Source organism: Patella vulgata, chromosome 3 (assembly GCF_932274485.2).
Source record: "Patella vulgata chromosome 3, xgPatVulg1.2, whole genome shotgun sequence".
NCBI classification, from domain to species: domain Eukaryota; kingdom Metazoa; phylum Mollusca; class Gastropoda; family Patellidae; genus Patella; species Patella vulgata.
Window position 1 is genome coordinate 72,298,178 of NC_065881.2, and position 14,520 is coordinate 72,312,697.

The 14,520-nt window shown below is 36.0% G+C and overlaps 1 protein-coding gene across 8 annotated transcripts in view; it reads left to right on the forward strand.

The window, feature by feature from the left end:
- The window catches only part of LOC126814729 (matrix metallopeptidase-21), a 112,902-nt gene that overhangs the window by 83,085 nt on the left and 15,297 nt on the right, over positions 1–14,520 (forward strand). For 7 of the 8 annotated variants that reach the window (XM_050540087.2, XM_050540088.2, XM_050540093.2 and 4 more), the window contains one exon: positions 6,865–7,452. In XM_050540087.2, the coding sequence (XP_050396044.1) occupies positions 7,288–7,452 (165 nt within the window). In that variant the 5' untranslated portion in view covers positions 6,865–7,287. Of the gene's footprint in view, positions 1–3,780; positions 3,801–6,864; positions 7,453–14,520 lie in introns of those variants that run through there. The other variant, XM_050540092.2, reaches the window with a different exon arrangement.

Genomic DNA, 14,520 nt, shown 5'->3' on the forward strand with positions numbered 1-14,520 from the left:
AACTGATTTACATTCAATTTTTGTACGTCCACATTTTCATGTCGACGTATATTGTATTCACCCCAGTCTGCCCAGACGTTCCATATTGTGTTTGTAAACACTCTACAGGTCACAATTTTGATCCGATTTTGACGGTTTAATAATTAGACCCACATTTGTCTAATTTACGGTTCTAAAGAATAGAGCTATACGCCCTTTAATTAAATCTTGTTGATTTCATCTCCTGTTTCATTTGACAGTTGCAAATGTTGATCAGACTGGTTTTCAATAATGTCTCTTAAATATAGATGTTTTGATCTTAAAACTTTACACGCTTTTCTGTGTGGGTAAAATTGCACTTGGTCCAACTGTTTGCAAATTACACATCAGTTTATAGTTAGACGAGGTATTAACATGGAATTTGTAATCTCAATTTTAACAGCTAAGTGAATGATTATGAATGAATGAAAAATAGCACCCAGACTGCATGTAAACGATTCGATTAATCTTCTGCAGTACGCAAAGGTTATTAATTCGTTGTTATTTTGCCATCGCTTTATCTTTCATCTTTTGGCATCTTCAGACAATTTTCAATGGAAGTCTTGAGATTCTGGCGTGGTTCTAATGTTGGTTCCATTACGAACTGGTCATGATCAAAGAGGAACATGTCTTGAGCAGACATCACAATACATTTACTCTTCGGAGATTTATTGGCTTGTAAAAAGTTATTTTTAGTTGTTTCTCAACAATAATCGCCAGCTAATGAGTTCGTATTGGACGAAAATAACCACCATGAAAATACCAGACATGTATGATGGAAAACAAGAGTGGAGATGTTTATTTTATTATACACGATATCAGCTGCTATGCATATACTACAAACAACTATTAAGCAAATATTTTACATGCAGACTACATAATTGGTTTATTCGTACAAATTCTTATCAGCAATTTTAGCAATTTTTTATTTAATACTTTGGCACATTTACGCATTGGCGGAGGTAGTATATATGGTTATTGGGTGCCCTGGAGGTAGGGATGATTTGTGGCGCATATCTGGACCCAAATATAACATTCCATTTCATGAGTTACAACCTACCTCATCTCCCAAACCATCCAAAAAAAACTCAAATTTACACGTTTCATAGGAACAGAATATTAAGAGTAGGCGGTGGCGCCGCTGTTCGAACAAAATGTCTCTCATAGCATACTGTTTGGCGTATGCCCGTCTTCATAAGCTCAGCCGGAGCAGAACAGAAGGATGTTAAACCCCATTTCATTTCCTTTATATCCCTCAATTATGTCGGAGGTTTACACATTATTCTACAAATTATAAAATAAAACACAAATTTGTGGTAGTGTAATAATGGGCATTATAATTGCTAGTTATGATAGTTTAGTTTAGGGAAATCCATGGTGGCTCACTAACCAAAAGACTACGGGTTGGTTCCGTGATATTCCAGTCTGGTTTCTGAGGACTTCGAAAGGACAAAGGCGTGTAGTTCTGCGGATTGGACGAAAATCGAGATCTACAGTTGGCTTGCACGGAACAGAACTTTCGAAAGTCTGGTTTCTGGGGGCTTCGAAACAAAAGGCGCCTACTTCTTCGGATTGTACGAAAACCGAGATGCACCCTTGTAATCGTTCGCGTGCATGGAACAGAACTTTCGACAGTCGTACTACGATGCAGTAGGCAAAAACGCCGCTCTCTGTCCAAAATCTCCACATGGACCACTGTATGGCGCATATGCCTCTCTTCATTATCCCTGTTGGTTCAAAACAGTGGGACAGTTATAAAATGTATGATCTCTATTAGTATTCCAGTATTTACGTCAGGGATTATTACATACTAAACTTAGACTGCATGTCTACAGTTAGCTCCGCTTGAAAACAGCCACTATAGGCTAGTGGACCGACATTTTAAAGCCTACATCGATAATTCGACGATTTTAGTCAAAAACACTGAGTATACTTCGAGAATTTTTGTTAAGTATTCTTTTTTCTTCCGTTTAATAAAATTGAAAAAGTTTATTTAGTCTTTGTGTGTATGGCAGATGTGAAACGGAGTAGAACCGCATTATAAAACAGTATACTAATTTTTGGATATGGCGGGCATTTAGCACAGAGATCTATTCTCGAAGTATGAAGTAGACAGATCTCTGTGTGCAGAATGGGATTATTACATAAGGGTAGCACTAGAATATAACAGATCAATGAGAAGAATGAGTCATATTATCAGTAAAACCTATAACTAGATTATTTTGTATATGTATACATGATTTGTATAGCTAGATTTACCCTAGAGGTTTTACCGCTAGACGTTCAGTGTACGCTAACATTTATTTAGACTGTATCAAGCGTGTGTTTATGTCGGGTCTAAATCGGCTTTTTACGCCATTATTAAAGTAAGTCCAGATGAGAATTATTATTTCATACTGCACAATGACCGTGTTGTCCTGACTTTCTATTACATGACATTTCTTCTGCAGTAAAACATTAAGCGATTTCGCATGTTGCGTGTGCTTCTAGTACAGTTTTAAAACCAATATGGTATTGTGTTTCTTGTAATGGCATTTTACAACCTGTTCAAGAAATATGAACTCTAAATATATTTCTTGTTTGTCGGTGACCAACTTGTTCTATATTTGATCTAATTATGAAAACAAAAAACCGAAAATATTTCAAAGTGCTTTTAAAGGGCAGTATATATTTTAAGCGAAGTCGATTGAAAATATGCTCACTAATTAGTTGCACCTGGCAATATGTACCGATGAGTTGAATATTCTTAGTTCATATGAGGAGACAAACTGTGGGAGCCATGGTGACTCAGTGAGTAAAAATCTTACCCACCAACCAAGTGGTCGCGGGTTCGACCTCGGGGTGGTTGGCATGGCATGGGTTCCCTCTGTCGGTGGGACAGGACGGAGGGCATGGTAATTAACAGCGTCAGTCACCGAATTGGACAAACAACAGATGCAGACACCACTGCCCGGGCAAAATGTACGCTACAGCACACTACATAGCGTACACCCGTCTTTATTTGCCCAGTTGGTGCAGCAAAGTAGGACGTTAAACCCCATTTCATTTCGTTTTACATAGTGAACAAATAATTGTTCAAATTTTGCGTACAAATTTCATTTTAGAATAGATAAAAAAAACTCTGCCCTGTGCACAACGCCGAAAATTAATGTCAAGATTCCAATTAATAAGTAATATAGAAAACATGAAGTTGAGAAACGGGATGGGGTTATATTTTGTATGCATGCTATCAACTATATTTAAACAGGAATGAATTAAACACCAAAACAGTTTCATATTAATGTTATATTAGACAGAACATATGTTTTATTCAAGGGCATAACTAGATATTGGTCGTCAGTTTGTCGGCAAAATGATCTGCGCAGATTGATCTATAATTTATCAGATGAAAGATAATATCCATTTAATCGCCCGTACATCCCATTATATGACATAATGTACAGTCATCGTGTATATATAATCATACCAGCAAGGGAATAACGTTAAGACCAACACGCAGAACAGCTTGGGAGGTGACATTTGCAATCCCCCATACAGACTAAACTAAGCAGAGTCAGGGTACTGTGGGTTGAACCTAACTAATCCGTTGATCCTGCAGCTATATATAACATAAGTAGGTATATTAATATATTGTAATTGTATACCTCCCCCACTTTGCCCACACAGAACACGTGTAAGAAGTCCAAGCCACAATATAATTCTTGGTGTTCTATTAACTCTTTCTTTTCACAGACAGATTTCAGTTGTTTTGGCACCAAGAGAGTGTAAAGCGGGTTATTTAGGTTCGTGTATTTGTTTTAATGGTTTATATATACATATACACACACATATATATATATATCACTGACTTCTAACCGGTGTGTTTGTGTAGTTATTAACTACAGACATATATAGGTACGGAGGTTCCAGTCGAATACAATAACGAAAATCATAGACAAAGATGTACATGTTGTATTTATCTAGATCAGCTTATTTTATATGCATATATAATTTGGTAGAAACCCTTAGTGATACCTTCGAAGATCCACACTCGTCATTTGTAGCGTTTGACATGTACTTATTTCACATTTTATTAAGAACAGAAAAGAATAGCAGCGGTAGATACTCTTTCGGCTTGGATGGGCAAATCAAAAGATTTTAGCGAAAATTATAGGTGGCACTGTCTTTTGTTGACAATATCCCATTTATATTCACCAAAGCATCAAACCTCTATAAATACTGAACGGAACGGAACCATTTTGGGGCTGATATTCCTTTTAGAGATTCGACATTTACAATATTTTGGTTTACTAAAAGTAACTCAAATGACGAACAGTGAATTATCTTATTCACTGGATTCTTAAGTTTGTGTCTTTCTTGTACGATGTAAGTCGTTGTTCAGTGGTAACCAGGATCGTTTGTTGAGTCTGTGGTTTGTTTTGCAGTTTTCGTGCATTGCATTGGTCATTTTGCTACTAACATAATAATATGATGTTGTGTTTTATTTCAGTAATTTGATTTTGCTTAGGGGTCTTTAGCCGTGCCTGGAAACCGAAGAACCCGGATAAACCCGTTTGACCATTTGACCACTTAACCCCCATTCGTTGGATGTATATATTAAGCGTTTAATACGCGACTCCAAAATCTTCATCTCACGATCGTATCTGTCCACCGGAAGGTTCACTTGTCTAATCGCGAGCGATTTATCCGGCTTCTCTGTCCCCACCCTCCCATTACTTAAGAGTCTTGCACTTACGCTAAATGGGCGTTAAACACAATTTTTACTTCCCCCGACATGTCAAGAGAAGCAATATGGGGAAACTCAGGCAATAGTAAATATTTATGTGTAAACCATCTTTTTGAATATCATATCTTTTTAATCTTCTAACATGCAGATTAGTTTAATATACCAGCTGTAGTGGTACAACAAGAACGCTATGAACCTGGAGTTCGAGTCTACAACCTTGATCCTCGGTTAATTCTTATCTTAATTTAGAAATGTAAAATTATGTCTGTATCTTCGTTAAAATCTTCACGTGTAATGATCGGAATGTGAAGGGACATAAAAGGGTCGTAAAATTATTTTTACGACATTGATAAATTACGTTTTATGACTTTTTGTTTGAAACTGTTATGATATAAGTTGATTTTTATGAAGTGGTTATGATAATAATAAGATGTTGCACATACACTAACCCACTCTTTATTACACTCCTCAAGTTTTAGTATTTTACCTACAGCCTTCAGTTTAACTCCTTGTTTCATTAAATAGGCACGTGGTTAAAGTGATTCTGGGTTTACCTTTAGCGATAGCTGGCTGATAACTAATCAGATGATTTCGGATTGATCCAGGTGTTGGCTGGATGGTCTGGATATGAAGTAGTGTAGTTGTTCAGATAGTACGAAAAACCAAAGGTTCATTCGTGTTTTACCTGGGATTTACGTAAAAGAACCACTGACAATTTGAATTCGATAAAGAGTATGCGGAAATGCCGGTGCCTGGGTAAACTTTCCCACATAGCACACTCCACAGCGACAGCGCATGCACGGTTGGTGCAATCCGTCATGTCTTTTTTAATCAAATGTTCCGTTCACACGTAGTGGGCGATTGTCCGTACAGTACTACTTACACGGGTTTATATTAATAATTATTCGAAAACTAGACCTTCTAATATTTAGATTTTTCCGTCATTCTCTTATTAGAATCCTTCGTTTATCAAACTATTTGCATTCACAAGCATAGGTTCGATTTCAGAAGGGGGAATTCTGGATTTTAACTAAGGATTAGTCCGCAATGAATACGACAACGTAAATGTCTTGGTTAAATTGTCTCCGACAAATTGGTTTCAAAAAAGAGAATTTCAGAATTCACTTTAAGTTTGAGGCAATTACTATCTATAGTTGACTCTACACTTCAGAAGCTATATTTTCTCGTCATAAAACTATTTCAAGTATCTTAATTATTGCTTAATTAGAGTGGTTTCCCTTTTTCGGTTATATACTACCCTTGTTCAAACGAGAACTGTAAATATGTCAACAATGCAATTCAATATGCCAATAGTTAACACGATGTAAAGCAATAGACTTAGTAGTTGTCCGGCAATCTGTGAACGGTTTCAAGTGGACATATATTATTGGATGGTTTAGGTGTAAATATAGCCAACCGTTGCCCGGTACAAAGATATTAATGGCGGATAACTATTAATCTTAAGAGACAAAATACGTCATCCCGTACGTAAGTAAAAGAGAAAAAGCACGATGTTTATTTGAGCGGCGAATTAGATTAATCTCGATAAGAACTAGAATAATATGTATTATTTAGATTACATCAGGCAAGTTTGACAAGTTTGTACTGAGTGGTACTGCATTTTTAACAAACTATAATGTTTTTTTGTTCTCGTCAGGATTGTTTTCAGGTGTTTGGGGCTTTTAGATAAAAGACAACCCTTTCGCCCACTATAATTTACAGATGAAATCGTGATTGATCGAATATTGATTAAATGAAATCGATAATTGTTCCGAATATATATATCTTTATATTTAGCGTCTGATTTACAAGACCACCCCGGGTGTATTTCCGTTGTAGGCCTACGTTAAATTTGTCACATTTTCGTATTTGATTCACAATTAACGCCGACACATCCTTGGGACAAGCGTCATTCTAATTGGCAGATAAGTAAGCGCCATTATAATTGGAAGATTGGGAATATATTTTGAACGACGTTATTGTTATATAGGGTATACCATACAATAAGCTAATTACTCGATCAGATTTCGTAGTTGTGGCAACCCAACTACTGAAAGCAATTATGAAATATTACTGGCGGGAACAAATCTTATATCTGGTGTCATTTTTCTTTATTGCAGGAAGCGAGGGAGTGACGGTTGAAGTGTCCCCGTGACGTGTTACAAGAACACTCAGAACATCACCAAATTAATTCACAGCTATATAACTCAACCTTTTTGGCACTGGGATCAACGATAGCAGTTTCAATGCGTTGTCTTTCAGGACACCACCCTCCTCATTAGAGGCGACTGATACAGCATTTATAAGGAACAAGACTGAAACTCTACGGCTATTGTCATCAACGTGGATGTATATATACATATGTCGTGTTAACGAAACGGTGGCCATTCGTATAGTGAATATCTACAAGGGTAGTTAAACCATTATACCCACTCGTGTGTTAAAAAAAAGCATCAACAACATCATCAGTGTCATTTGTTTTATTATTTTGGACTTCAGTGGTCGAAGCCTTGTGTTTTTTCTACCGAGTAAGAGTGTTAAACATGCGGTCTTCCCTTGTGAAACTTTTATCTGTGATCAATATTTGTTGGACCTTGTTTAGTGTGTCTGTAGGGGAACAATTCTTCTTACGAAGAGATCATCTTGATCAAATAAATTATATGAGGAGAACAACAGAAAACGTCGTCAAAAGTCAGGACGATGCAGAGGTAGGTAGTTTGTTCTTTATCACCAGATTATGCGTTGGTTACTTGCGCTCTTAAATCCCCATTCTCAAATATTTTAAAATGTATGTAATAGAATATCCATTTATAGTAGTATGGCTCATGATTTTCCGGCGTGGTTTCTCCATGTCAGTCACACAGAACTGGGGGCTTGGCAAGTAACAGTGTCAAGTTGATCGGATGGTACGAAAAACCGGGGTCCCCTGTACACATTGACGTGCACGTAAAAAACCCTTGAGTGTTGGAATTCGAAATAAGAGTAGGTCGAAGTGTCGCTGTCCGGGCAAAATTGATCGTCATATCACACCACTGAAAGGCGTATGTCCGTATTCTTTAGTCCAGTCGGTGCAGAAAAGTAGCACGTTAAACCCCATTTCATTTCATTTCCCTGTGTATTGCGGGTCTTCTTGCACTATTATATTTCTCTCCATGAATCGGAATATCAACCAAATTTTCGGAGAAGTGTCTATACTTACGTAAATCAACGACATTGTTTTGAATCATACATTCAAAAAGAATATCCCTTTAGATTCACAGGAATGACAATAATTCGCAAATATATCTTTATTATTAAAAAACCTAAGAATTGTTTTAAGTTTCAATGAATTAGTTTGCTTCGTATAAATTCAGTATGTTAAATATTTCAAGTTCTCAAGAATGCACTTTATTTACACAAACTGATAAGTATGTAGGTTGTTTTAATTTCCTTTTTAACTTCATACACCTATTAGTTCAATTACTTTCAAATACCTATTTTTAAATGGCACGTTTGGAACTTTACAAGTAAACCATTACTTTATATTGTTTTATAGCAGTACAACGTTTCAAAAACTTACTTTTCCCTATATTGTTTCAATAGGTTTTGTACTATAACAATCTTTTTTGATATTTATTCTGTACTAGCAGAACATTGCTTTACTGTTGTTGTATAGCAATACCTTTTCCCTATTATTTCATATATTTTCAAGGTTATTTTTACTATAAGATATATTGTTGATATTTATTCTGTATTAGCAGAACCGTGCTTTAATATTACATTTGTTTCAAAATGTTATGTTCACTCTATTATTCCAATTAGTTTCAAATACTTATTCCAAATGAATGAATGAAATAAGGTTTAACGTCTCCATCTTCTATTTATTCCTAAAGGATAACTTACAAGGTTTTGTACTCAGGGAACATTTTGGATATTTATTTATAGCCTATGTTTTCTTAAAGGGTAGAATACAAGGTTCTGTACTAGCAGACTCTTTCTTTATGGTTTCTATTTCTGTATTATTAACACTTAGCACCGCTTTTCAAAAGGTTATTCTTCTCACATTAGTTTCAAATACGATTTTATACAACTTGACAGGTCTTTTCTTTATAGTTTTTATCCATTTCTTTAACAATGAAGATGGAAAAATAAGGTATTTTTGAAACACGCTGAATGAGGTTTAAATGTAGTTTGTGTCCCACTAGGAGGGTAATCTTATTAGACCATTGTTCCTATCCTTAAAGCGTTGCATGCGAGGCTTTGTATTTCTATATGCATACCAGTATTAACCAAGGATTTAAAAGATAACATGTTTATTTTAAACCGTTTATTTTAGATTTATTATGCCCATTAGAAAATCCGTTTATTATTCTTTCAATCATCTATATGATTTCGTTTCTTGACTCATGATAACGGGTTAGGACCGATTGTTCGCCTGGTACTCAATAACCAAAAGACACCCCAAAAACTTACACTGATCGTCTATGTGACATTTGAAAGACATTTTTGGGAAAGACCGTACATTCTTGGGAAATATTGTTGTAGACACTTAGGCAGTATGTACGTCATGTTTTGTCATCTGAGAAATACCAGAATTGTAAGTTTACGTAAACGGCATTTTATGTTATGAAAATATATGGAAAGTATGCAAAACAATCCTGAACTTTAACATTCGATTGTAAACTATTAGGTGTAATATTATTGCCTCTGCTCTACGTTATTATATTCCCTGTTGGGTTAAAACTGGGTGTATTTCAAGGTCAAAAGGACTATGATACTCTTGTAAAACCATTGATATTTCGAAGAAAACAATCATGAAAAGAAACATTACGAAGGTGAAGGCGTCTTTATTACCACACCAGAGCGATCTAGGGACATGGACTAATGTATAGTAAATATTATATATGTCCTTCAACAATTGAAACATCGAAATAAACTTAAGATGTATGGGATTTGTTTACAGATTATCTAAACAATTTAGCTAAGTGTTACAATGTAAACTTAACATTAGAAAATATCATTTCCCGATCCAGAGAGAGAGAGAGAGAGAGAGAGAGAGAGAGAAATGGGATTTCGTACTTAGATTGCCCGTGGTGGGTCGTTAGCAGTAGGGGGGAAACCGGAGGACCCGGAGAAAACCCACGAGGTTGGCCAGGCAACCATATACATTATTTGTCACGTACAAGTGTGGAATCGAAACCACGCCACTTGATTCAATGACAGACCTTAAGATATAAAGTATAAGCGTTAGACCACTAGACCACCCAACCCCCCGTAACGCCAATGCGAGATCATCCAGTGAAGATGTATGACGATATTGCTACCTAATAGCCTGTAATATCTTCTTTTCTAAAGAATATGACGTAATCTACATGATTTATGATACACAAACTCTCGTTTTCAGTCATAAAAGAACAAATATCAATGTAACAGAATGTTTTGTCAATTTCGTTAAGATTGCATTCTGGAGATGTTTTGCTATAGGAGTTCGTGTGTAGGATTTGAGTGATTTGTTAGCCGATGTGTTTTGTGCATTGTCTGAGTTGAATCATTCTGTCGTCTGGCTTTATAGATGTTGTGCTGTTGTTTTTATTGGTAAAAATACCACCGCGATTTCCACCTGTTACTTCACTGTTATAAAACTACCCACCATGCCAACAAGTGCGCCAAAGTTACGTCTAAATCCTCGTGAAATATGAAATGTAGGGCTGTAAAAACAAGTAGTCGTCTACGTAGCCTTTGATGTAAAAGAAGAAAATCGGTTCATTTTCTTGATGATGTAATTAGACGTCATCGGCACTGCTTCTTTCCCTAATGACATAATGTATAGTGTTTTCGTTTAAATTTCTGTTCGTCTGTTAAATTGGTATTGTAATGGTTTTTGCTACGCCACAGAAATATTCTTTGAAGCGTTTGTTCTGTACAAATAATGGTTTTAACAAAAGTTTTAGAAATCACTTCTAACGTTATGTTACCTTGCTACTGACATATCTTGATATACAAGACTATTTACAATTCGCGTGGCGCTAATTTGTAAAAAAGAAATGATAATATATATGTCTCGAGGTTGTATCATTTTGCGATATTGTACTGCATTCGATTTCGGTGGTCTGTTGTGTTCCCAAGTTGAAATTAAATTTTCTGTGCATTTTTCGGACAATATTTTCCATGACTCAATAGACACTAAAATGAGCAGAACTTGATTATTTTACATTTGATAAGGAAAATAGATAATCTACCGACTTTGATTCAGTCGGATTAATAAGGGTCCCGCCCACCAAATGTCTCCAGCGAGACTCGTAGGAGGCGCTGCCTTGTTTTAACATTGCCCTATGTATGGTTTGCAGAGGATGCAGACTGTTGGCAAATTTTAAGATCATATTACATATATCTTTGTAAATAGTGATCGGAATTGAACAATAATATTTATGGACTTATATTCAATTTTAGAGATTCAACTTTAGAGACCTTGAACTTTGAACTTCTTTGAAGGAAATGATACAACTGAGTGGAGAAATCCCCGGGAAAGATTACCTAACATACATATGTCGGTACAAATATCAATTGGCAGTGAGGGTTTTATCATATTTTTCGTCATAGCAGCCAGTTATATTATTGCTATTCATCTTTTACCATACAGCATTTAAAAATCACACATCCTCTCAAGTGTTCAGAGGTGCTGTACAAGTTATAGGATATCACATTAATATAATCAAATAAAAATAAATATCTATAGAACCTGAATCATTAATGTAAAACTCTTAAATCATTTGTAATACAAATGTTTAAGAAAATTCTAAATAAAATAATAAAAGAAACCAAATAAAAGCGCCAACTAAGATAGTTAACCTAATTAATACGCTTTTAAAAATGAATGAGTCTTGAGGGACTTTTGAACGGTTCAACCGTGCTACTTAAGCAAAAAACCGTTTTCCATGTTAAGAAAGGTTTTTATACTGATTATATTTTGTATTGAGCAGGGATATCGTTTGTCCATAATTTGTGTACATATTGTCTAATTTGAGAATCCGCGATTTAAGTGTATACCAAAGTCAATTAAAATCGAAAGTAATATATTATTTTTATCAATCTGCAATGGCACACACTACGTTAATATCGCTTCAAATGAATAGCGCGTTCAAATCCACCCATTTAGTCATGCTCAAATACATTATAGATTATTACGACCTGTTGAAATACTTGATTAAATCATGTTGTTGGATACAGTCGGGTTATAACTCATTAAAGTGCAATAAATACATACTTTCTTTCTACTAAACACCTATATTATCAAATTTAAATCGTAAATAACCTGAAATGGGTAATTTCATTTTTTAAGTTTATTAACAAATAAAATACAGTTGGGCATAAGCGTGTAGGAGCCGGGGATGGGGGGAGGGGGGGGGGGTCGTCCATTTTTCGGGCAGTGTATTTCGGTTTTTTCGGGCACAAACATCAAAGAATGAAACCATATCATAGAAATAAATTTGTATAGTTGTCAAATGAAATCGCTAGCGGCTTACGTTTTGAAAATTCGGGTGACAAAGAAAATTTTCGGGCAACTAGCCTCGCCCCCCCCCCCAAGCTCCCCAACTGAGATTGGCCCCCTATGCCTATGCATTAGGACGACAAAGAATCACTAATTTAATACATTATAAATGTTATATTACAATACTGTAAAGAACGAGAACAGAATTCGCAAAATACGAATGTTAGTTATTCTATACAATATAGAGATGGAACCAGACCATCAAAAGCATAGTCCTTCCGTCGTGTTCCCAGCTGTTGTGTGGTGGTTATTTGCTGACTTTTTAATGTCGAATCGACAAAATACAGTATGTTTGCAGGGCGAATATGCATGCGTAAAGACATTGTTTACGTTGAAATGTTCGCCGGCTAGTTACATGGTTATTACCATGCTACTTCCGGTTTGTGTACCTAGAAATTCCCATGGTCATAAACAAGACGTTCTTCCATTTGTGGTAGACAAATTCAATCAATTAATGTCTTGCCGGTCAGATGATCTGATATCAAAGGTATTGTCTCGTGTGTGGTTCCCCCCTTGTCAGTAGTGCGGACCCGAGGGCAAGGAACGGAGCCTACGCAATCGGTTGGACAAAAATTGAGGCAGCGCAGGTCCTGAGTACACGTTGGCGTATGAGTAAAATAGAGTTGTAATTCGACGAAGCGTACTTGGAAAATCAACTATCGGGGCAAAATGTCTCTTATGTAGAAAAGTAAGACATTTAACTCCATTTCATTTTCATTATGGTATTGTTGTGGTCGCCTGCCTAACCTTGTGACTTTTGTTTGGTTCCTCCCACAGCTAAGGAGGTCTGTGCTTGAACGAAATAATGATTTATTGAAATAACTGAAACATACGAGCAGAGAGGAAATCCTGTCATTAAATAAATAGAACAATACAACTAGTCGACATTTTTTTTCAAGATAAATAAAAGAAAACACAGCCTTTAAACGTTATTACGATTTATTTATTGGCGACCTAAGGACGGTCGAAACCTTCTATAAAGGATAATTATTTCATAATAGGAATGATGAAAGTCGAACCTTCCTCTACTAATATACTAATAATATTTGTTTATATTCATTAAAGAAATGAAATGGGGTTTAACGTCCTACTTTTTTGCACAGACTAGCTACTGAAGACCGGTTGTAGTGTGCTGCCCGGACAGCTGCGCTACGGCCTAATCTTATATCGAATTCCATCTGTCAAGGGTTCCTTTACGTGCACACCAATATGTTCACAAAAACTTGATTTGTCGTCCAATCCCAACGACTAGATCCAGCATCACTGACGAGCGGAAACCACGTCGGAAAATCCACGAGCGAACCCAAGACCCCTATTCATTAAAGAAAAACAACAAATACTTAAAATGGTTTTATAGAAACCGTTATATGGGTTTATCACTGCTGCTTGCGGGACTATAAAATTATTATCGGAATTTTAAAACATTTTTTTAATGCACAGCGTGGAATATTTATAAATAAAGATACGTTTTTATTGATATTATACAAAATCTCATTGAAGTTGATAGGCGTTTAAACATAGACCCGATACTTACATAGGAGATTACCTAATTACCGGTGTCTATATCTTTATATACGTGTTTTTATGGGTTGATAGGTGGTATAAGTTTACCGTTATGGGGTGTTGGGTGGTTTGAGTAGAAGGTGGTCGTACGTTTTATTACAAGAAACGCCTTTAAGTTCACAGATAACGGCATTTCTTTATTGTAGATTTGACAAAACATTACGACGGCCGCAAAAAAATGAACACGGTGTTATCAGAATTATTGGCAAACATTAAAATTCTCTCGATAGGCTCAGATTAAATACATGTATTATTATAAACCACATTAACTCGAATATAATCCAATATGATATGAGTTTAAAATTTTCAAATTTTCGAAATCTAATGAAATGTCGTTTGATTTCCAACCTTTTCGCACCGACTGGGCTAATAAGATAGGCATACATCGTACAGTGAAATTAGGGATATTTTGCCCGGACAGCGGCGCTACGGCTTACTCTTATATCGAATTCCAAAGGTTATTTTACGTGCACGCTAATGTGTACACGGCATCTTGGGTTTTCGCCCAACCCCAAGGACTAGAAATTGTACCACTGACAAGGAAAACCCGTACCGAAAAATCCCGAGGAACTTTCTCGACCAACATCGATACCGCCTGGTTAGCGAACTAGAGTCTTAGTCAATGAGCCACAACGGCTTCTTCAAAATGTCGAGAGAAAATCTGATTTAATACAATATGTTGTCA